This window comes from Mesoplodon densirostris, chromosome 10 (assembly GCF_025265405.1).
Source record: "Mesoplodon densirostris isolate mMesDen1 chromosome 10, mMesDen1 primary haplotype, whole genome shotgun sequence".
Lineage (NCBI taxonomy): Eukaryota > Metazoa > Chordata > Mammalia > Artiodactyla > Ziphiidae > Mesoplodon > Mesoplodon densirostris.
The window spans coordinates 61751559-61774490 of record NC_082670.1 but is presented as its reverse complement, the minus strand read 5'-3'; the positions used below and the strand labels follow the sequence as shown (position 1 = coordinate 61774490).

General features: G+C 52.6%; 1 protein-coding gene and 1 pseudogene across 3 annotated transcripts in view; both read right to left on the bottom strand.

The window, feature by feature from the left end:
* Positions 1-22932, bottom strand: part of DLEC1 (DLEC1 cilia and flagella associated protein) — an 87093-nt gene that overhangs the window by 23705 nt on the left and 40456 nt on the right. For all 3 annotated transcript variants that reach the window (XM_060110389.1, XM_060110387.1, XM_060110388.1), the window contains exons 7-19: positions 16231-16318; positions 15528-15701; positions 14749-14885; positions 12974-13066; positions 9999-10089; positions 9233-9395; positions 7902-8094; positions 7194-7252; positions 6490-6658; positions 5984-6077; positions 5637-5767; positions 5370-5528; positions 881-1020 (exon numbers count right to left, since the gene is read on the bottom strand). In XM_060110389.1, coding sequence (XP_059966372.1) covers positions 881-1020; positions 5370-5528; positions 5637-5767; positions 5984-6077; positions 6490-6658; positions 7194-7252; positions 7902-8094; positions 9233-9395; positions 9999-10089; positions 12974-13066; positions 14749-14885; positions 15528-15701; positions 16231-16318 — 1691 coding nt within the window. The remainder of the gene's footprint in view (positions 1-880; positions 1021-5369; positions 5529-5636; positions 5768-5983; positions 6078-6489; positions 6659-7193; positions 7253-7901; positions 8095-9232; positions 9396-9998; positions 10090-12973; positions 13067-14748; positions 14886-15527; positions 15702-16230; positions 16319-22932) is intronic.
* Positions 18688-20260, bottom strand: LOC132497175 (translation initiation factor eIF-2B subunit delta-like; annotated as a pseudogene).

The window sequence follows — 22932 nt, the reverse complement described above, 5'->3', positions numbered from 1 at the left end:
CAAATACTGTAATATCTCACTTATATGTAGAATCTAAAAAAGCCAAGTTTGTGGAAACAGAGAGTAGGACGGTGGTTACCAGGGGCTGGGGGTGCCCAGCATCTGGAAAGATGCTGTTTAAGGGTACAAACTTGCAACTAGTAGGTGAATGGGTCCTGAAGATCTAATGTGAAGTATGGTGCTTATGGATACCAACACTGTATTATATACATCAAATCTGCTGGGAGACTTGATTATTCCCACCACAAAAATGAAATGATATTTAGGTGAAGTGATGGAGGTGTAAGCTAACGCTACAATGGAAATCATGCTGCAATATATAAATGAATCAGGTCAGTATGTTGTACAACTTAAACTTAGTGACATGTCAACTGCATTCCAATAAAAGAGAAAATCTGCCACAGTTATTTTGCATCCATTCTCCTGTTGATGAACGTTGGCTGTTTCCAGTTTTTCACTGTCATGAACAGTCCAGCTATGAGCCTTCCAGCATGAGCACACAGCTCCCACTGCACACGTGTAAGTCTCTCTGGGATTATATCCAGAAGGACTGATGCTGGACCAAGGGTATTGTAACCCTTACTAGGTAACAATAAAGTGTTGTCCAAAGTGGTTGCATTAATGTATATTCCTTTAGCATATACACACTAGAAGGATATATATACCCCATAATATTACTAGTGAATGATCTCCAGGTAATAGGTTATGGATCATTTTCATTTTCTTTTCTGTAATTTCCAAATTTCATAGAATAAACACATATCAAGACCTTTAAATTCTGAAACGTCTATAGACAAATACGTAACTACACACAATATAAATAAATATGCCACGAATATGCAAAGAGTGTGTCGTACTGGCTCCCTCCCTACCCCCTTACCTGCAGGTCCCATTTACCACCTCCAGCTTCAGGACGGTCTGCAGACACTGGCAGTGCCGGGCCTCCAACGTGATGCTCACTCTGCACTCCCCCAGTGGCTGAACTTGGCCGCTGGATGGCTCAATGACGAAGGGAGACACCTGATGGGGAGAAGGACGAGGAGTGGGGACACGTGGAACTGCAGAACCAGGTGCTGGCCATGAACAACCAGGGTCGCCCCCAAGCTGCCCCCACCCCCATACCCCGAGCACTTCTAGGATACGGAAGGAGGCAAGCGGGTGGGGGAACACAGCTGATCAAGAGCTCACGACAAAGAGGATGAAAACTGAGTCTCCAAGGAAAGGAGGCGGAAGGCAGAGGGAGTCGCCCTCAGCGTGGTGGCTCTGAGAGGTCTGCCTGCCCTGCTGCGCAGGTGCGCGTCAGGAACTGTCGGCTTCAAGTAAGGAAAGCCACCAAGCCCCCAAACCAGGGGAGGGGACAAGCTTCCATGTGGCCACAGATTTGCCCTTTGCACCTGTAACTGTGCCTTCCTGGGACAGACCCCTCCCCCTATCCTCTGCTGTAGCTCCTCTCTGAAGCACCTAGATGACAGTATCCGCTGCACGTTTCCTAAGTTGTTTTACAGACGCTAAAACCACCACCAAATGGAAGAAAGTAACTACTTGATGACCATGAGCACGTAGTCCCCAGACCTACTGGAGTCTGAGGATTGCTAACGTTAACCCCTGTGACACGGCCCCGTTACCTCACCATCCACCAAGCAGAGAACTGTGCACGAACTGAGCACATACGCTATGATCCACCTCCCTCACCTGGCTTCAGAAATGTTTTGCTGAAACCCTTCGGGAAGTTTGAGGTTTTTGAGCACGAGCCACCTATTCTCCTTGTCTGACACCTTACAGTAAACACTACACCTTCCTTCACCACAACCTGGTGTCCGTAGATTGGCTTTACTGCACGTGGGCAAGTGGACCCAAGCTTGGTTCGGTAACACACCCACGTGGTCTCTTCCCCACCCCGTCACACCCTCACCCCACTCAGCCCCACTGCAGGCTAGTTCCCACTCACCCGACATGTCCACCCCGTGCCGCATACCAGGCACTAAAAGGGAACGGAAAAGGCTTGGGGAGAAGAGTGCCCCTCCTCCTGTCCAGGCTGAGACCAGGAGCACCAGCCTGACTGCACGGCCCCAGGGCCCCAGATGGGCCGCACTGGCTAGTCGGGGTGTCACTGGACGTTGAAAGATCACAACCAGGAGGGAGGTTACTCTTTGGTCTCTTCCTTCCTTGAGACCAAGGCCATGAAGGAGTGCAAGGCACCTGCCTGGAGGGAGACCTGGCCGCACCTGCCCGGTCCCATCCCACCTCCACCCTGGCCGCCGTGCTGTGCTATCTTGGGCCCTGTGCCCTCTCACTTCAGAGGTTCCACCGCCCTGGCACTGGAGCGAGGGTAGGCTGGCCTACGTCTCAGGAAACGTGGCTGGCGTGCTCTGGCCTGGCTTGTCCAAGCTTTGGGCCCAAGCTCTGCTGGTAAGGAAAGAGCCCCTTGGCTTTCTTCACCCGTTGTTCCTCACGTGCCTCTCCTTTGGAGCCCGGTGGTGGGGGAGCGGCAGGGGGGCTATGGTCTGGGTCTGGGTTTCTGGGTCCCCTGGCCTGGGGACATCTACGAACCCCAAATCTCAACATTATTATTATTATTTTTTTTTTGCGGTACGCGGGCCTCTCACTTTTGTGGCCTCTCCTGTTGCGGAGCACAGGCTCTGGACGCGCAGGCTCAGCAGCCATGGCTCACAGGCCCAGCCGCTCCGCGGCATGTGGTATCCTCCCGGACCGGGGCACGAACCCGTGTCCCCTGCATCGGCAGGCGGACTCTCAACCACTGTGCCACCAGGGAAGCCCTCAACATTATTTTTGAGAGCTCACAAGAACACAGCGCAGAGAACTGTAGAGACAGGACTGCTACCAGCTTCGATTAGGACATAAATCTTAATGTACTGTGAAACTGACAATTACTTCAACTGTAAAATGTAGTTATTCTTCACAATGGGAGAAAAACACAGACTGGGAATCAGAGAACTTGGATCTGATACGATTCTGCCACCTATTAGCTGTGTGGCCCCGGGGAAGCCCCTGTCCCTCCCTGTTTCTCCTCTATCAAGTGATGAGGTTGGCTGAGGCCCGTAAGTTTCCAACTGTGCTCTGGGAAATCCCAGGGGTTGCTCAGAAGTCCCAGGGCAGGGAAGCAGGATGTGGGGAGTGGCAGGGTGGGGCAGGGATGCCTGACAAGGGGGCCTCTGGGAGTCAAGAACAGTCATACTCTATTCTAGATCTTGGGCTTCTGTTGAAGGTTTCATTTGAAGAAAAGGTTACTGATAGCACCCTGCCCGCAGTCCCAGCGCCAGCCTCTGTGGTTCCATGGTCCAAGCAGTGTGACCAGTGAGCCCTGCGGGGGCCAGTGCTAACTCCAAGCCTGTGGAACAGACCACATGGCAATGTTTCTTGGCAATGGTGTTGGCCAATTCGATGCAAACTGTCATAACTTCTAAGTTTCAGGGTGCCTAGTGGAGAAGCGAGGCCGCCAGGTAAAGGAGAATGGCTTTCAAGTGGAAAGGAAAAGTCCTGGAGAAGGGAAGGTGCATTGGCAAATAAGATGTATGTGTGGCTGTGACTCTCTTTCCTCAGCTCCTGAATGTGGAAGGAAAAGTGTGCGGCCCTCTGAACAACAGGGGAAGTGGGCAGCAGGATGTGGGACCTGGGGAGGGAGGGTGCTTTCACCAGACAAACCCGGCCAGAGTCTCGCACGTGCAGCTGCTGCTCCGACGGAGCTACAGTCACCACGTGGGAAGGGTGGGCATGGTAAGCCAGTGGTTTATAGCTAGCTGCCTGCTGGTGTGGCTTGGGCTTGTTCAAGATTGAACATAGGGCTTCCCTGGTGGCGCAGTGGTTGAGAATCTGCCTGCCAATGCAGGGGACACGGGTTCGAGCCCTGGTCTGGGAAGATCCCACATGCCGTGGAGCAACTAGGCCCGTGAGCCACAATTACTGAGCCTGCGCATCTGGAGCCTGTGCTCCGCAACAAGAGAGGCCGTGATAGTGACAGGCCCGCGCACCGCGATGAAATAGTGGCCCTCGCTTGCCGCAACTAGAGAAAGCCCTCGCACAGAAACGCAGACCCAACACAGCCATAAATAAATAAATAAAAATTTTAAAAAAGATTGAAATATATATATATATACATATATATATTATTTTTGACTGTGCCATGCAGCTTGTGGGATCTTAGTTCCCTGACCAGGGATCAAACCCAGGCCCTGGCAGTGAAAGCACCTGAGTCCTAACCACTGGACCACCAGAGAATTCCCTGAACATGGTATTTAAACATGATGCCATGGGTTTCCCTGATGGCACAGTGGTTAAGAATCTACCGGCCAATACAGGGGACACAGGTTCGATTCCTGCAGAGCAACTAAAGCCGTGCGCCACAACTACTGAGCCTGCACTCTAGAGCCCGCGTGCCACAACTACTGAGCCCGTGTGCCACAACTACTGAAGCCCGCGTGCCTAGAGCCCGTGCTCCACAACAAGAGAAGCCACCACAATGAGAAGTCCACACACTGCAACGAAGAGGTGGCCCCCGCTCGCAGCAACTAGAGAAAGCCCAGCGTGCAGCAACGAAGACCCAACACAGTCAAAAATAAAATAAATTTATAAAAAACCAAAATAAGGGGCTTCCCTGGTGGCGCAGTGGTTGAGAGTCCGCCTGCTGATGCAGGGGACACGGGTTCGTGCCCCGGTCCGGGAAGATCCCACATGCTGCGGAGCAGCTGGGCCCGTGAGCCATGGCCGCTCAAGCCTGCGCGTCCGGAGCCTGTGCTCCGCAGCGGGAGAGGCCACAACAGTGAGAGGCCCGCGTACCGCAAAAAAAAACAACCAAAAAAAAAACAACCAAAACAAAACATGATGCCATAATTTAAATGTGATGATGACGATGCTTAGCCACTTTTAATATTTTCTATTTTTAGAGTAAAAGGAAAAGTGCTGTTTGAGTGGAAATGATTTTCCTTTTGGAGCCTTTTGGTTTGGGTGGCAAGCTCACCACCTGGTGGCAGGTACTCAAAACTGCAAGCAGGTTGGGAACCTCTGCAGGGAGCCCCGCCGTCTGCCCCTCCCTGGAGGCCTTTTGGAAGCTTCCCGCCCAACTCAGCTGCCTGTTTTCTTCCTGACTCTGGCTGTTCTGAAAGGAACAGGAAAATCCAGTTCGGGGGTTAAGTTCTGCTGTAGAAAGGACCCCGACTGCCTAGAGACAGGGGATGGGGGACTCTGCGAGGCAAAGGTCACCAGGCAGGCGTTTCCTCTCCAGCCTCCACGCTCTGAAGGCACCAGCAACAGTTCCACGGCTCACACACCACGCGGGTTACTCGGCTCCGGGGGTGGGGTGGGGTCGGGTGGGGGGGAGGGGTGGCACCATGAGCCAGCATCCCAGGACTTACGCCCTCTTGCCTTTCTTGCAGGCAGACCCTGCTCTCTTTCATGGACCACGTGGCCGGGAGCTGGCTGACGTTCCGGATCTGGATGGACTTTGTGGCTCTCTGCCCAAGGCGCAGCAAACCAAACTGAAGGGCTGAGACGTCGATGACGAGGGCAGGCCCCTGAGGCACCCAGAGGGGCCCGTCACTGGGCCACCCGGGCCGTGGGCTCTGTGCCCTACCCCGGCTCCCCATCCGGCCCGCCCAGCTGCCCAGTCCCACCAGAGGCACCTTAAAGGCCGCCTCGATGTGTAAAACCACCGGTGAGGGGGAGTCTTTGATTTCACACAGCAGGTTCTGGCTCGTCGGGCCGGGAACACCCCCGGTAAAGTTCAACTGAAAATCCTCCACCTCGTTGGGCTCTGAGAGAGGGAGAGGAAAGGTGAGCCGTGGAGAAAGGAAGCAGGGGCAGGTCCCCTATGTGGCCGGGCTCAGATACCTGGCCTTGGCGTACTCCTTACCCACCACAGGGCCAGGCTGCGGCTGGAACTGATCAGGGGGCCATGGACCCCTGTACGGGCCCCTTTCACCTCGAGCTCTCCTTCCCCAGCCAGCCCCTCCCTCGGTCCCTGCAGTACCGATGGTCCCCGTGCAGGGCTCCACTTCAATGATGTGGCAGTCGCTGATCTTCCCCCACGTGTACCTGATGGCTGATCTGCTGTTGTTCCACATCTGAAAGACACACCCCGAGCCGGGCTCCCCGTCAGATCTGTACTTGCTAAAGGACTGCGGGATTGTGGGCTCACAAGAGGTCCTCTCGACACCTTCCCAGATAAGTCCTGGCCACCCGATGGCACCAACGCACACTGCAGGGTTTGTGGGTGCCAGAGCCGGTCAAAGATCCCTAAACCCAGGAACGGGTGCCATAGTCCTGTCGTTTGGAGGATGCTGGGAAGCTGACAAATGACAGACGTACCCGGCCCAGCGTCTGTTCAAAGCAAGTGGGTTCCAGGGCTCTGGGAAGAGCCTCAGCTTCTCTGCAGTGGTCACCACTGCTGGCCCCACCAGCCGCTTCCTCCCCATGCTCGCGCCCGAGCTCAGCACCATCTCGGGCAGCCTAGGCTGGGGAGGGACAACCACGTACCTTGAAATCCTTCTTTACGTTCACCCCAACATAGTTCTCCCCGGGGATGATGAGGGCATATGGTTCTAAGAGAACCTGGAAAGGTTCCACTGAGCCTTTCACCTCGATTTCCAGGAAAATCACGTCATTCACAGAGTATGAAGGATCCTTCGGGTTTTCCAAGTCCAAGCTGGACACAAACCCACCATGAGCTAGGAGCCATCGTGTCCCCTATCTCTGGTCTTGTGAAAAGAAAGCGCCCCCTGCCCACAGCTCCCAAGCCCCCTGAAATCAGAGGCGTCAGATGAATGCCTCTGGCTGGGACGGCAGCTCAACCACAGGCCTGGGACGGGGGTCCCTCCCTGCACCTCCAGGGACCACCCTGCAGCAGCGTCAGCCAGGATCTCCACACCAGCTGACTGGAGGCCCCCCACTGACAGCTTGCTCAGGGAAGCACTGACAGAGGTGACGCCATGGGACAAAACCTCCCCTCATTAGTTGCCACCACCCAGGGGTCACCGTGAGCCTGGGGCACAGCTCCAAGGTTCCAGGGTGGTGAGTCCAGAGAGCTGTTGCCTGCTTGCGGAGCCCGCTCCAGGCCTGGGTGCCAGGGAAAGGCAAGGCGCTCCCCCGTGCCAAAGACTGCCAGGGATCAGGGGCTCCTCCACTCTGTCCCAGCATGCCCAACTGCGTACCCCTCAGCCAGGGGCCCGGTTCCCGCTCACCTCATGGGCTCTGGGACTTCCTCTAGCACCATCTGGAGCACACTGTGAAAATCCCTGGGCTGCAAGGCAAACACAGCACCCTGAAGACAAAAGCCTGCCCCAGGGAAGGCTGGAGGCATGGCAGGCCTCCCTCCTCCTGGTGGACTGGCCCCTAGAGAGGTCTTCCACAAGACACAGCGCTGCTTCGCTTGGCAGTGCCCTCGCTGTGTCTGTGGCGCCACACACTCCCGGGAGAGGCCCTGAGATGGCTGCATGCTGAGAGGCAGGCCTGCTCTCTTACCAGCAAGCGTCCCTGGGCATCCCCCTCACACTCCCCCCTCACCCGGGACACACACGGCTTCGTGTTGGAAAGTGGGGGCCGTGTGAACCTGACTCTGGGGAGCCCCACCTCACTCTTTCTGGGGGCTTCTGTGGGCTGGGCAGGAATGGTAACACCTTTGATGTAGTAGAGACATGGAAGACACCAGAGCCGAGGAAACGAGCCCAGGCTCTGGCTGCAGATGGGGTGTGCAGGGTCGGGACTGGGCAAAATGGGCTGCACACCAAGCCCGGCCACTGGCCCCGCTCTTAGCTAAGCGCCAGCCTCGGCAGGATGCTAGGGATCTTGGCAGCGTCAGCTGTGGCTTCAGTGTCACCAAAGAACAGGGACAGAAGGTGAAAACATCGTGACCCAATCATATGTGACCACCAAGATGGCCACACTCTAACCTCTCGAGGAGAGAAGCTCAAGAGGAACTCGTGGTCCGTGTGGGGCTTGAGAGCTCCTATGGCGGGGGCGATGGAGAAGGCCGTCTCCCTGTTAGGGTGGGACTTGATGCTGTCCGGGCTGTAGGTTTCTCCAGGCATTAGGGACCTCAGGTTGGGCTTCATGATCTGCCAGCGGAAGGCCAGCTCCACGTGCCTGTGGGGACGACCTTGACAGTAGGCAGTGGGTCCAAGGCCATGTCCCACTTCTGCCAGAATCAGGTCCCCCCACCCCCGGCCTGGCCCGGCCTGGCCTGGCCCTGCTCCCGGAGTGAGCAGGAAACGATCCAGGAGCAGGAAGTGGCCAGGTCAGCCTTCAGGCCCTTCCCATGGAGGAGCCTGGGGGCACCTGGGCAAGGGAGAGCATGGCTGGCAGGGAGACTGGAGACCTCCCAGCACAGCCCCGCACAGCAGCTGGAGGCTGGAGCCACAGTGACTCGGGGGAATCATGCTCTAACCATCAGGCACCGCCCCCCCCCGCCCCCTCCCCGATATCAGGAAATTTTTCTGCCTTATCTTCTACCACGTGAGTTTTTGCCACATCGACCCCACCCTCTGCCTCTCCGGCTATGGCCTCCCAGGACTACTGCTCTGGCCAGAAAGATATGTGCCCACTGGCTGCCAACAGAAGCGGTGACAACTCCCTGGTGGTGGAAGGGGTGGGACTCCAGGCGTGCTGCTGACAGCAGGTGTCGGTGAGGGGGACGGCAGGTGAGAACTACTCATCCTGCCAGGCGACAGAGCCTGTGTAAGGCCTGGGTCACTTGGGCAGCCTGGCCGGGAGGCTCCCCAAGGTCTGTCCTGGTGTAATGACAGAGCTCAGAGGCTGGGCAGGGAATAAATGGCAGTGAGAGCTGAACCCACAGGGCATCATCTGTCTGACAGTGGGACTTGGGTGGCTTCCCCTCATGGGCTGGGCAGGACCTCTCTGGAAAACTATTCCTGGTTAAGGGTGCTCCAGAGGATCCTAGAGCAACACTGTCCAATGTGACATCTTATAAATCGGCTCTAATATGATAGCCACCAGCTACCCGTGTGGCTGTTCAGTACTTAAAATGTGGCTGGTGTCACTGAGGAAGTGAGTTTTTACTTTTACTTAATTTTGATTGATTTCCATTTAAATAGTCACATGTGGCAACTAGCTACCATGATGGACAGTGCAAATCTGGATCCTTCCATCCTGTGCCCAGATTCCTCCCTGGCCTCTGGAAGGAACCACCGGCCTCACTGGGACCTCAGGCCAGGTGAGGAAGGAGGGAGGGTGTGTGCTGGGGTCCCTCACAGGCGTCACTCACGTGGCGTTTCTAATAATCAGCAGTTTGCTGGCCGTGGACTGAAGGTTTTCAGGCTCAAAGCGTATGAAGTGCTGGGCTGTTAAGTCTGTGAGCTCTCCGGGCTCCGGCTGACTTTTTTCACCAGAAACATAGATCAGATCCAGAGCCACCAGCTGCCCGATTCCTGACAAAGTACGGTGGTGACGTTTCACTAGGGCTGAAACCAGGACCCTGTGGCCGAAGGCTGTCACAGGACCCAGGCCACCATCCACATGCAACCGGCCATGATCGTGACCCCAGGAAGTGCACACAGGGGGACAGGGAGCCAACGGCACACAGGTTCATGTCCCCACGTCACCTCAGACCAAACGAAGGTGATTTTGATAACATAGCATGTAGCAGGCATTCAATTAATACCTGCTGAGTGAAACTGGGTGGATGGTAGACAGACGGACGGAAGGAACAAGGCACCTTAAGGAAGTTCAGCAGGATGCCCCCTGCTAACTGTACAGGAACCTACAGGAGCCCTGGTCGTTTCTGTGTGAGTCACTGGCCGTCCCCCAGAGGAGATCACGGTGAGTTTCAAAGTGACTCGATAAAAGATTGCCCCCCAGGTTTCCATCCCTCTCGCACTAGACGGCCCCTTGGGACAGTCCCAAAGGCCACGCTGGCTTGGGTCTCTAAGGTCTGACCAGAGCCCTGATGGCTGCAGCATCCCCTGAGTGTGCCCACCCCCAAGGGGGACCAGGCGCAGCTGGGCCACCCCTGGGAGCGCGCCCAAGCCCACCTGTGGTCACCAGCTCCTTTATCTGGCAGTTGTCACACACGATGACGAAGGTCTGCTCTGCCTTTCCCAGGCTGGTTGGGAGGAACAGGACCTGGGGAGAGAAGGGCTGTCCCGCTGTCTCCCGTGAAGGGGCTTCTACCCTCGCCCTCTTCTTCTCAGCTGCACCCTCTTCCCTCCGGTCTCCACTTCTCCCTCCCCTCCCGGCCCCTTCCCTAAGGCTACGGGTTCAGCCCAGGCTCCACCGGCTAATTTGGGGAGCGTGTTGAAAGGCTATGAAGAGAGAATTCATAGAGACTGAAATACAAATGGCTCTTAAATAACCACATGTTTAACCTCATTCATGATGAAAGAAGTGGAAATGCAAACCACCCAGAAGAACAGTTTTTCATGCCTCCTACTGGCAAAGAGCAGAAAGTTAGCGATCATAAACACAGTGATAGGATACCTTAATTTTCTTCAAAATAATCTAGAGGGGCAGGGCAGGGTTTGGTGGGAAGAGACGGAGGGGTACAAAGGAAATAAGGTTGGCCAAGAGTTGATAAATGTTGAAGCTGTGTAATGAGTACATGGGTGATCATTCAACTATTTTTGCATATAGGTTTGTTTTGGGGTTTTTTTTTGTTTTTGTTTTTGCTTGGCCAGTTGGACTTCTGCCCTTTCTTTATTTCTTTTTAATTGAAGTATAGTTGATTTACAATGTTATGTTAGTTTCAGGTGTTCAGCCAAGTCAGTCAGTTATATACATATATGTGTATCTATTCTTTTTCAGATTATTTTTGTATATGTTTTAAAATGTCCATGATAACAGTTTTTTTTTTAAGTTTGATAACCCATTGTATTGGCAAAGGTATGAGAATTAAAATAGGCACCCTCACATACTGTGGTTGGAAGTACAAATTGATACAATCCACATGGTGGGGATTGTGGCAACATGTATCACAATTATGAGAGCAGAGACCCTGAGTCAGCAAATGCACATCAAGGACTGTAGCCTTCTGGTAGGACAGAGTGATGTATGTATAAGCTATTCCCTGAGATGGCCAGAGATCAGAAATAATCTTCATGCAGGGGACAGTTGACCTAAATTATGGTTCATATGCCCAGTGGAATACTATGCAGCTGTAAAAAAAATGAAACGGTAAGTGGAAAATACATGGTGCAGAACAGAGCACAGAGTGGGCAACTATTTGTGTGAAGGAAAAATGGAAACAAAGGAAAGAAAAAACCATGTGCAGTTGTTTAGGTAGTCATCACATATCTCTGGGAGGGCACTCTAACCTGGTAAGATGTGGCCTCTGGGTGGCTGAGGAACTGGGGGGAGAGGGAGCATTTCACTGTGCATCTATTTGCGTCTTTTGAATTTTTAATCATGTGATTCTATTTATTTGGAAATATGAATAAATTTTAAAACAAACAAAATCCCAATCAGTAAACAAAATTTACATAAGGAATGCAAAGGGGGAAACCTCCCCCTGACTCCCCCACTGCTCCCCAAAGACTGCTGCTGCCACCCTCTTCTTTTCCTTGGGGATCATAGGAGGATGGGATGAGGGGGACATCATGGCCTGGGCAGGGGTGACCAGCCCCAATTCCTTAAAGCCACCACAAGGCTCTGACAAATCCTGGGCTATGCCAAGAGGACCCGGCTCACCCCTCGGCAACAGAGGAGGATGGATAATCCCTATTGTTCTCCTACACTGGCCTCCTCCCGACTCCAAAAGCCAGGTTCTTATCAGGATCAGATCATCACGGACATGAACAAGACAGCATCACTCCAGAACAAGACCCCATCAGACCCTTGAAACTGGAAAGGAGCTGATAAAGGAAGCCTTCCTTTACATCTTGGCAAAGAAGCTTATGGCAGTGGTCCTCAAACTTCGCCGCACACACAGAATCACCTGGGGAGCTTGAAAAATCCTATGCCCAGGCCACACCCCAGACCAATTAACTCAAAACCTGAGGGCTGGGGCCCAGATGTCAGCGTGTTTGCAAGTTTCTCAGGGGACGGCCATGTGCAGCGGAGTTTGAGAACCTATGGCTCTTGGCCATCAGGTCTGATGACCTGATGTAGGCCGAATCCCCCTCCCCAGAACTCAGATAGCTTTTACTCTTTAATGTGGGTGCGTCCTTCAACAGGCAAGTGAGGAAGGCCATGCACGCTTGTGGCAGCCCCACACCCAGCCATGGGACAGCACAGAGTCAGACTCCTGGAGCAGAGGGTGGGGTGACAGGGGCAGGAAGACATCACCATGTCTCACAGCCTCTTCTGGGGACCAGTGAGCAGGTGTGACAGGGCCAAGGGGCCCCGGAAAGGGGCCAGTTAGGAAAGGAGGAGCCCACATCCCGGAGGTCAGACTCTGGGAGCTTCTGCAGAGGTTCAGGATGAGGCCTAAGGAAGGCGAGCCTTGTTGACCATATAACTGAGGATAAAACAGGAAAGAGAACAAAGGTACCAGATTTAGGGGGTGGGATGGTCCAAGACAGACTGAAGGACCGAGGGGAGATCCTGGAGGCAGCTCAGATGTTAGTGGAGGTGACCCCCAGGCTCACGGGTGGACAAGCAACGTGGGATTGTTGGATCAGGGATCGTGGTGGCATTGCTTGGGCTTTCTGCACTTGCTCTGTGAGGGAGGTCATAGGAGAGTCAAATGACATCACCCCACAGAATGCAAAAGCATGCTCCTACACAGAAGCCACCAAGGCTGGGACCTGGGAGTGGATATCTGGGTCATGAAAACACAGAGGCGGGAACTCCCTGGCGGTCCAGTGGTTAGGACTCAGTGCTTTCACTGCGGTGGCCCGGGTTCAACCCCTAGTCCGGGAACTAAAGATCCCACAAGCTGTGTGGGGCAGCCAAAAAACCACCCCCCAAAGCCCCCAAAAACAAAAAACCAGAGAGGCCAATGAAATCAAGTGAGCAGTTGAGGAAACAGCCAACCAATCATAGAAATACAAGCTAGCGTCGCATCACCTACCTGCATGAATACGGCCTGCCCCGGAGCCAGCTCAAACATTGACGGCAGGATCCCAAAGGGAGGCTGCTCAACAAAGCCGATGGTTGCAACAGCCTTAAAGAAAAGCAGAAGATGACCCAACAGTGTGGAAGAAACTGTAAAATCTCGTGCTCAGATGACACACTTCCCTCCTCCAAACATCCATTTTGTGATTTGAAGGGTCTTATGGATCATCCAGTCTCCTGTTCATGAAGAAACTGAGGCTCATCCATTCAGCAAGCACTTACTCAGCCTGCACCAGGCACTAGATGGGGTTCTGGTGGTTAAAGACGAGTACAAGACAGAGCGTCCACAAAGAGCTGCCTGCGGGTAGGAGGTACAAGGACCACTGACAAGTGTTTCATACGCAAAGCAGGAGGTGTGAGAGATGGCCTCCCCCAGGAGGTGGGCTCCCAAAGCACAGTCCTTTCCCTATTACAGCAGCCTGTGTAGTTGGTGCCGGCTTCTGTGTCAGCGGCCTCCATCCTCAACCCACCCCTGGCCATGAGCACCTGAGTCAAGGGACGCTGCCATCTTGTCAGCAGAGCTGCAGCCCAGGTGCCTACACAGGAAGCCACTTAGCATGCCAGGGACACAAACCCATGCCTCCAGGACCCTGGCAGTTAACAGAAATGAGTGAAATGTGTGTCTGGGAACATGTGGTCCTCTGGATCTGTCGCTTGTTTTGGGAGACACAGGTACAGCAAAATATCTCTACTCTGAGTCAGATAACAGTGTGAGTGAGCATGACCATTGGTGGTGTCAGCGCTTGGCTGCCCTGGGGCAGGGAGGGCAGAGCTGGGCAAACAGGAGGGGACGTGCACACCCCCTGCTTCTCAACTCCAGCTGACAGGCCACGGTGGATCCTGGCCCAGGGCTGCACATCTCCCAATGTTTCAGAGAGACTGGAAATGCACATTTTTATACGAAGTCTATTTTTTTTTAAGTATTTATTTATTTATTTAGGGCTTCCCTGGTGGCACAATGGTTGAGAGTCCGCCTGCAGATGCAGGGGACACGGGTTCGTGCCCCGGTCTGGGAAGATCCCACATGCCGCGGAGCGGCTGGGCCCGTGAGCCATGGATGCTGAGGCTGCACGTCCGGAGCCTGTGCTCCGCAACGGGAAAGGCCACAACAGTGAGAGGCCCGCATACCACTAAAAAAAAAAAAAAAAAATTATTATTTATTTATTTGGCTGGTTGGTTGGTTGGCTGCGCCAGGTCTTAGTTGCAGCATGCGGCATCTCGTTCCCTAACCAGGGATTGAACCCGGGCCCCCTGCACTGGGAGCATGAAGTCTTAGCCACTGGGCCACCAGGGAAGTCCAAAATCTCTCTATTTTTAAATGGTGGCTCAAAAAATGTTTTTAAGCCCTGTGCCAAATAAATATACCCACAAAATTCAGCCAAAGAGCTGCCAATCTGTGACCTCTGCTATAGTCAAACATTTGCTACTATAATGACTGACTGAATGAATGAATGAATGAATGCAGGGACATTTAAGCCAGGCCTTGGAGGATAAGAGAGGTGACAGGACCTGCCCAGGGTCACACAGGTATTAGGGGAGTAACAAGAACTACAGCGCTGGTCTCTGTACATGTTGATTCTCATTGGACCGTGGCAGCTGGAGAGAGAGGTTATAAAATTCTGTTCTCTGTGTGTGTTTCCAGTCACAGGTGCACTCGAACAAGTCCCTCACAGGGGTTATTTCCTTTGATGGATTTGCTCTCTTTCCAGGTAGCAATCTGTGAGCACTCACTCTGAAGCTTGGAGGCGGCCAGCTCTTTTTAGGCATAATGCAGAACTTGCCCACGCTGAAGCCCACGTTTTTGCAGATGAATCTGGTCGTCTTCATGCCCCCAATGAGGCAGTAACCACAGTCCAACACCGGCGACACTGCAGCCACAAGGAAAGATGGGCAAGAGAAACAGCACAGGCCGTCCTGTTGTTGTTCTCCGGAGGCCCAGCCCGAGCTAAGAGCAGCTGTGGAGGGGCGAGGGGGATGGATGGGGACAGGCCCACCCCTGCTCCCACAGGGCAGCGGCGCCTCGGGACTCCACGCGCTCGGGCTTCCGCCAGTGCCACCTGGCGTGGCCCTGGGGGTTGTGGTCAGAGTCCCAACTTGCAGACTGTGCCCAGCTGAAGGGACTTGTAAATGAGGGTGTCCAGGCAAAGCCAGCCACCCCATGGCCACACAGGTGACACCCATGGAGGGCTCCAGGCACTCCTTCTTGCCTCGCTGTGGCACAGGCCCACTCAGGGTGTCCCTGAGCCAGCGACGCCTAGGCTGGGGTCAGCTGGGATGCTGGCCTCCTCTCCTGATGTATGTCACTCAGAGTCAGCCTCCATGGGAAGCAGGATGGTCGGGGCCTGACACGGGAGGACTGTGCACAAGCTTCTGGCGGGTCCCTTCTCAGGACCCAGAAGCCCCTGCCCCAGGGGACAGGCTGTGTGCTGCCATGAAGGGGCCCTGTGGGCAGGTGGTCCTTATAGGGGCACCAGCCCTCCCTGAATCCCGGCAGAGCAGAGCGCACTCACGCGTCAGCACTGGGGGCGGCCTCCGGGCCTGCAGGGGGATCTGCAGCGTGTGCGCTGACTGGGTCTCCACTAAAATAAAGTCATCAAAATCCCCAAGGCAGTCGGGAAAAAACTGGACAGTGTACTGGCAGGTCATTCCAGGAGCCACCATTCCACCTTTTCCTGGGAACATCCCTGTGGGTGACAAAAGCGACACATGAGATTCTGGGGACCAGGTAAGAAGACCAGGGCCTGGGGCGACGGGGGGAGTGAGAGGGTCCACCTGGAATGGTCAGGCGGGGCCATGCCTGGCCCTATGGCTTAGCATTTATTTTGTGGGCAGCAGCGAGGTATTTGAGGTTTCTGCAGGGGTTGGGGGGGTGGGACACAAGATCAGAGCTGTTCTTCAGGAGAACACCGCGTCATGGAGGCAGGAAGGTTGGCTGGGAAGCCACTGTGATGGCCTAAGTGAGGAACTAGGGGTCCTGGCTGAGGGCAGTGACAGTGCGCAGGGCGAGGAGAGGGCAGAACCGAGCCTGGAGGGACGAGATCCGAGGAGGAGCTGTCGGGACTGGGGGCCTTCGGTGGAGGGTGGGTAGGAGGCCTCTGTGGAGCACGAGGGGTGCAGCTGTGGAGTCACCCTAGGGCCTGGTGGGCGTGTAACCCGGGGCAAGGCCAGTACACGATGTCGAGGCCGCCCAGGCCGCTGCCACCCTGAGCTCACCCAATCCCAGAGCGAAGTAGGGTGTGGACGGCGGGAGGACTCGCAGGTGGCGGCTGGTGGACGTGGTGTTCTGCAGCGAGATCACCATCTGTTCAAAGGCAAAGCGACTTGTGTGGACAAAGGCTATGAAGTCTGGGGTTCACTGAATAATATGGGAAGGGGGTGGGGGGATAAATGTAATGAAGCTGGCACGGAAGAGGAACTCCATACATGCACACACCTTTGCCTTCTATTTCGTGAACCATTACACTGGGAAAAACGTATAAATTATAACATGACAAGCCGTGTTTCCATCACCCAGCTTAAGAAGTAAAATATTAAAAATACGGATGAAGGGCTTCCCTGGTGGCACAGTGGTTGGGAGTCCACCTGCCGATGCAGGGGACATGGGTTTGTGCCCCAGTCCGGGAAGATCCCACATGCCGTGAGAGGCTGGGCCCGTGAGCCATGGCCGCTGAGCCTGCGCATCCGGAGCCTGTGCTCCGCAACGGGAGAGGCCACAACAGTGAGAGGCCCGCGTACCGCAAAAAAAAAAAAAAAAAAAAAAAAAAAAAGTACAGAAGAAGCCCTGCCCCAGCCTCCCACCAGAAAACAGCTCCATAAATTTGAAGCATGTCTTCATAGGTATGTAAGCCTAAATCAACATTTAAATCCATTTTTGGTCAGCACAACATATCGCCTCAATCCACCTGTGAACCAGACCCAAGTGTGGAGAGACCCATATTATAGTTTTAATTTTTATTTCTCTGTTATTAATGATGATGAGCATCTTTTCGTATGTTTATTTGCTATCTGGGTTTCCTCTTGTGTGATGTGTCTGTTCGTAGTGCCAAGTTGCCATTGAGTACTTTGTCTTTTTCGTGTTGATTTGTAGGAATTCTTTATATATTCTGGGTACTAATTTTTTATAAGGTATGTGTTATACCTTATAAAGTGTAAGTATTGGGTTGGCCAAAAAGTTCGTTCAGTTTTGTGTAAGACATAACGAAAACCCCGAGTGAACTTTTTGGCCAATCCAATATATAACTCGTCTACGTTTATAACTTGTATTACCTTTTGGTGTACAGTTTCTAAAATCTTAATATAAAATGTATCCACATTTTGTTCAAGGTTTATACTTCAGTTTCAAGAAATCTTTCTATATCTCCTATATTTTCTTCTTAAATTTTTGCTTGAGATCTTTGCTGGCAAGTATTTTGTTTCAGCTATGGAGTGAGGTAGGGATTCAATTATTTTCCATATGGCAAGGATCCTAATCAGTTTTGCCTCTTCAGGTCTGCACACGTGCACGGGACAGCCCTGGCACCGTACCCTCAACCTGCTGCTATTCTCCAGACTCGGGGCTATAGCTGCAGCCACTGCTGTCGTTACGGATCGAGGTGTTCATGGCAGTGGCTGCCCCTCATGTCCACTGAGGCAGGCCTCCAGGGAGTCTTGCTCCCAGCCACACAAGGCAAACCCCCAAGCAATAAGAGGCGGGATCCAGCAGTTTATGAAGGGATGTCTTACAAGACAAAATAATCCATTGCACTTTCTGGGAGTCAGCTCAGTGATTCTTGCATTGGCTCCGCCTCCTTCCATCCCCTTTCCTCACTCCTCCCTGGAATCGTAAATGACAGCACAAAATCTCACCACCTCAGACTCCGCATTATGGGGAACCCAGGCTATGACACTTTGCGTCAGAAAGGTCCTAAAACAGCAGACCCTCAGGATGGGATTCTGGAGTTGGTTTTCTCCCCAGTCTGGCAGCGATCAGAACTCTAGCTGGTGGGAAGTAGGGTGTGATGACCCCTGGGAGTACTAAGGTTTTCACCCATGGTCGACTGAAATGGGGTGCAGGCAGAGGTCAGGCATTGAAACGTGGTAGCTACAGCACAGTTGCAAGGTCTGGGAAGACAGTAATTACAAGGACTGCGGAGTGGGCTGGCTTTCCTTAACAGCACTGGAAGCCTTGGAGGAAAAAAATGACAGGCTCAGGGCAGCCAACTGCCAACTCAAGGGCCACCGTGAAGACATCCCTTGCATTCCTGGGTTACACTCAATTTGCTCCTGGGGTTGTGTGTGTGTGTGTGTGTGTGTGTGCGTGTGTGTGTGTGTGTGTGTGTGTGTGTGTGTGTGTGTGTCTTCTTGCTTGGTTTTTTACTTAGTATTTCTGAACCTATGTTCTTTTTTTTTTTCTTGCAAATGTCTTTTAAATTTACCAAAATATGGAAAGAAAACAAAAGTGAAATTATAGGAAACATAATAAGCCCCTGGCTTACAGATCTTTATTCCTACCACAACTCCTTGGCCTCCAGCACTCACAGCCAGCATCCCATTCTGCTCCCCATCTCAGGACAGACAAGCCCTCTCACAGCTCCAAAAGGCTAGGGGATGAGACTGGGCTTATGTTCTCTTTTTTCTTTTTTTTTTTTAAGTGTAGGGAGTATGTCATTTATTGACCCTGTGTTCCCCCACTCACTGGTCACTACTCTTGACTTGCAGCACAACAGGTACAGAACTGTAAGGGATCATGCCCAGCTCCGTGATCACCAGATCCACCAGTTCTGGGGGGGGGGGTCACATCATAGACCAGATTCAACAACCGTAGGGACGAGTGGTTCTGCCAGTCAGCCAGGGCCACACGTTCTCGCTCACACAGCAGGTCGTCAGGGTCACCTAGCTCATTAGAGACAAAGGCATCAGTCTGCACACGCTCACAAAACTTGTATGTTTCACAGCAGACCAGCACTGCCACATTATGGGCCCGTGCCACCAGGGCCAGCTGTGCTGTCCCTACCCGTGACATCACAGACCCGTTGGCCAGGAGTGCATGAGCTCCCAACAGCACCTTAGAAACCTCTGGGAGCACAAAGGAAGCTGCAGGAATCAGCAGGTAGGAGGCAGGGACCCCAGCACGGACCACAGAACGTAGCATGTGCTTTCCCACCAGCCGTGGCCAGCTGTCCACCACTACCACCCAAAACCGCCAGCCCTTAGCCCAAGCCTCCTGAAGAATTCGTGATACCAGAGATGAGCATCCATATACCAGGATCACATCTCCATTACTGATCTTCTCCTAAGCAAAGCGTGAGATTGCCTGAGCCGCAAGCACAATCTTCTCTTGCACATATCGATCGATGGCTGCTCGAAGTTCTGACTTGGCCTCCTCTTCCCGCCTGGAGCTGCTCACACCCGTGATCTCCTTGTTAAGGAACTTGATGGCGTTGTACATGCTCGCTGACAGGGGACGGCACTGAGTCAGGAAGCTGAAGTAGGGCTTTAGTTTATTCACTAGGTCCCTTGACAGTTCTTCATTGGGAGGTGTGGTGTAGTCCTGAATCACCTGCTGCAAGGCACGAAGCAGGGCAACGCACCGGGCATTGGAGCCACTGACCAGGCCCTGGGAGTACTGCAGGCCGAGTCGCACCATGGCTGGGTGAATCACAGAGGATGGGATGCTCATAAACTGGGTCAGAGAGTTTTGTCTGCTGTACTGGGGTAGGTGGGAGAAGAGACTCACTTTGGATCCATAATCCTTTTGTGTAGGAACCTGCTGTCATTCTGGTTTTTTAACAAGCCTCCTCAGAAGCGTGGAGTCATCAACCTGACTATGCTCGGGTAGATGCTTCACTCCTGAGGGGGTTTCTCCAGCTGTGCTGGGGCAGGCCTGAGGAGGTGGCCCTCCTTGGTCCCCTTTTCTTGCCTGCTTCAGGGCCCCCTCAGCCTCCTGCTTGGCCCGCCTTTCAGCTCGAAGTTCAGCCTTTCTCCGACCTGCTGGAACTTTCTCCTTGGCACTGCTCAACTGACTGTCCAGTCCAGGCAGGTCTTTGGTCAGGCCTTGACATTGGGCTGCAGATACAGCACAGCCAGTTTCTGGTTCTGCTCCCTTTTCCTCCTTCCATTTCTTCTTCTGCTGTTTCTTTTCCTTCCGAAGCTGCAGCTTTTCTTCTTGGGTCATCTCCCTCCCCCCTGCCCCAGGCCGAGGAACAAGCTCCGCCCTCAACCCAGATCCCGAGTCCTCGTGAACAGCCATGGCCACGGCATCCATCATCCTTCTGGGCTTATGTTCTTAAGCAAGACTGGCTTATGGCTTTCATTGCCATAGCTCCTTATTTGGCTTTGGTGTCAAGGTAACATTAGGCTCTTAGTCCAAAATAACATAAAACTGGGTGACTTATGAACAACAGGAATGTATCTCTCACAGTTCTGGAGGCTGGACAGTCCAAGATCAAGATGGCAGCATGGCTGTGTTTTGGTGAGGGCCCCCCTCCATTCACAGCTGGCACCTTCTCACTGTGTCCTCAAGTGGCAGAAGGGGCAAGGGATCTCTTTAGAGCCTCTTCAGAAAGGCACTAATCCCATTCATGCAGGCTTCACCCTCATGACCTAAGCACCTCCCCAAGGCCCCACGTTCTAATACCATCATCTTTGAGGGTTAGGATTTCAACATACGAATTTTGGAGGGACATAAACATTCAGACCATAGCAGGCTCATTACCTAAGAATGAGGGTATGTTCCTTCTTTTTGTAGTCTCTGACAGTTTATATAAGATCAGGATTAGCTTGAATGTTTGATGGTGTATACCTGTAAAATGATCTGGGCATGGCGTTTCTTTCGGTAGAAAGTTTTCTTTTTAAGTTATTTTCATCAAAGTTGGACAGGCACATAGTTTAAAGAGGCAAAGAGTTCTACAAAATTTTGAAAATAGAAATCCTGCCCCTAACACTGCCATTTCCCACACCCAATCACAAACACTTTCTCCTCCTTTAGCTGATTATTTTGGAATTTACCTCCATGGCTCCAGATGGCATGCTAATTTTTTTTTTTTCAGTTTTAGGCATTAATTATGGATGGGTGATATGGATATTCTCTCTTTCCTCACCCTGAGCCAGCTCACTGCATGCCATACCCTTCTTATCCCTCATCTTCCCGATGTAAGTTACATCACACTCATGGTTAGATCAGTAATGTTTACATTATTGTTGCTATGTAAATGCTATTCACAGCTGAGCATGAAATTCTCCCTTATACAATTTTTGTTTTTCTAAAAGTTAATCAACCAATTATTTTGTTTGGTTTGTACTTATCAATAATTTAATCTCTTTCCACTACCCTACAAATCTCTTTCCAAGATGTCCAGATGTATCAGGGACTCTTACCAGTGTCACCCCCACAAGTCAACCCTTCCTAGAGCCTCTGGCCTCTTCTAATCTGGACTGGTCGCTTGCTACACCTACTGCTATGACCCAGGACAGGACAATCCCTGTAGCAGTTTTCAGACACATCCAGAAGTTCTTTGACACTCCTTCCATTGAGAGGTGAGGTCTATCTATGTAGCTTCCCCTGGAATCTGGGCTAAACTTAGTGACTCATTTGTAACCTATAGCAATGCAGAGGAAGTAATGACTTTCTCATGTATTCCAAGGGAACTGAACCTCCAAGGTTAGGTCATAAAAAGTGATGCAAGGACTTCCCTGGTGGCACAGTGGATAATAATCCACCTGCCTGCCAATGCAGGGGACACGGGTTCGAGTCCTGATCTGGGAAGATCTCACATGCCGCAGAGCAACTAAGCCCATGTGCCACAACTACTGAGCCTGCGCTCTAGAGCCTGCGTGCCACAACTACTGAGCCCATGTGCCACAACTACGGAAGCCCACACGCCTAGAGCCCGTGCTCTGCAACAAGAGAAGGCACTGCAATGAGAAGCCCGCACACCACAACAAAGAGTAGCCCCCGCTCGCCGCAACTAGAGAAAGCCTGCATGCAGCAACAAAGACACAACGCAGCCAAAGAAATAAAAATAAAATTAAATCTTAAGGGGCTTCCCTGGTGGCGCGGTGATTAAGAATCTGCCTGCCAATGCAGGGGACATGGGTTCGAGCCCTGGTCTGAGAAGATCCCACATGTCGTGGAGCAACTAAGCCCGTGTGCCACAACTACTGAGCCTGCGCTCTAGAGCCCTCGTGCCACAACTGTTGAAGCCCAGGTGCCTAGAGCCCATACTCCGCAACGAGAGGCCACCGCAATGAGAAGCCTGTGCACCGCAACGAAGAGTAGCCCCTGCTCGCCGCAACTAGAGAAAACCTGAGCGCAGCAACGAAGACCCAATGCAGCCAAAAAAAAAGAGTGATGCAACCTCCCCCTTACTTGCTAGAATACTCACTTCGAAGCTCTGATCACTCACTTTGAGCTGCCTGATTACCCTGAGGCAGCCATTCTGTGAGGAAGCCCAGGCCACATGGAGAATACATGTGCATGTGCTCTGTTAACACCCTCGGCAGACAACCAACATCAACTACTCTGTGAGTGAAAATGCCTCAGAGAGTTCCAGCCCCATCTTTCAGGTTACCCCTGGTCATTGACTTTTTCCAGCTAAGGCTCCAAACATCATGGAACAAGCCATTCCCATTGTGCCCTGTCAGAATTTCTGATCCAAAGAATCTACAAGCATGATAAAATGGTTGTTTTAAGTTGTTAAGCTTTGTAGCAGCAGTAACTGCAGAGCCCCTTAACCATTACTGACCTGGGCCTTTCCTGCACATCTCTCCTATGCTGGATCTCTCGTTTCCCACACATCAAGCCTTCCTCTTCCTTGGTTTACTCACTTATGTAGGGGAGCATGTTCCCTAAGAGTTTCCTGAGAAAGGGTGCATGGGACATACATTTTTAAAGACTTGGCAAATTTGAAAATGTTTTTATCCTTAAACTTTATAGTT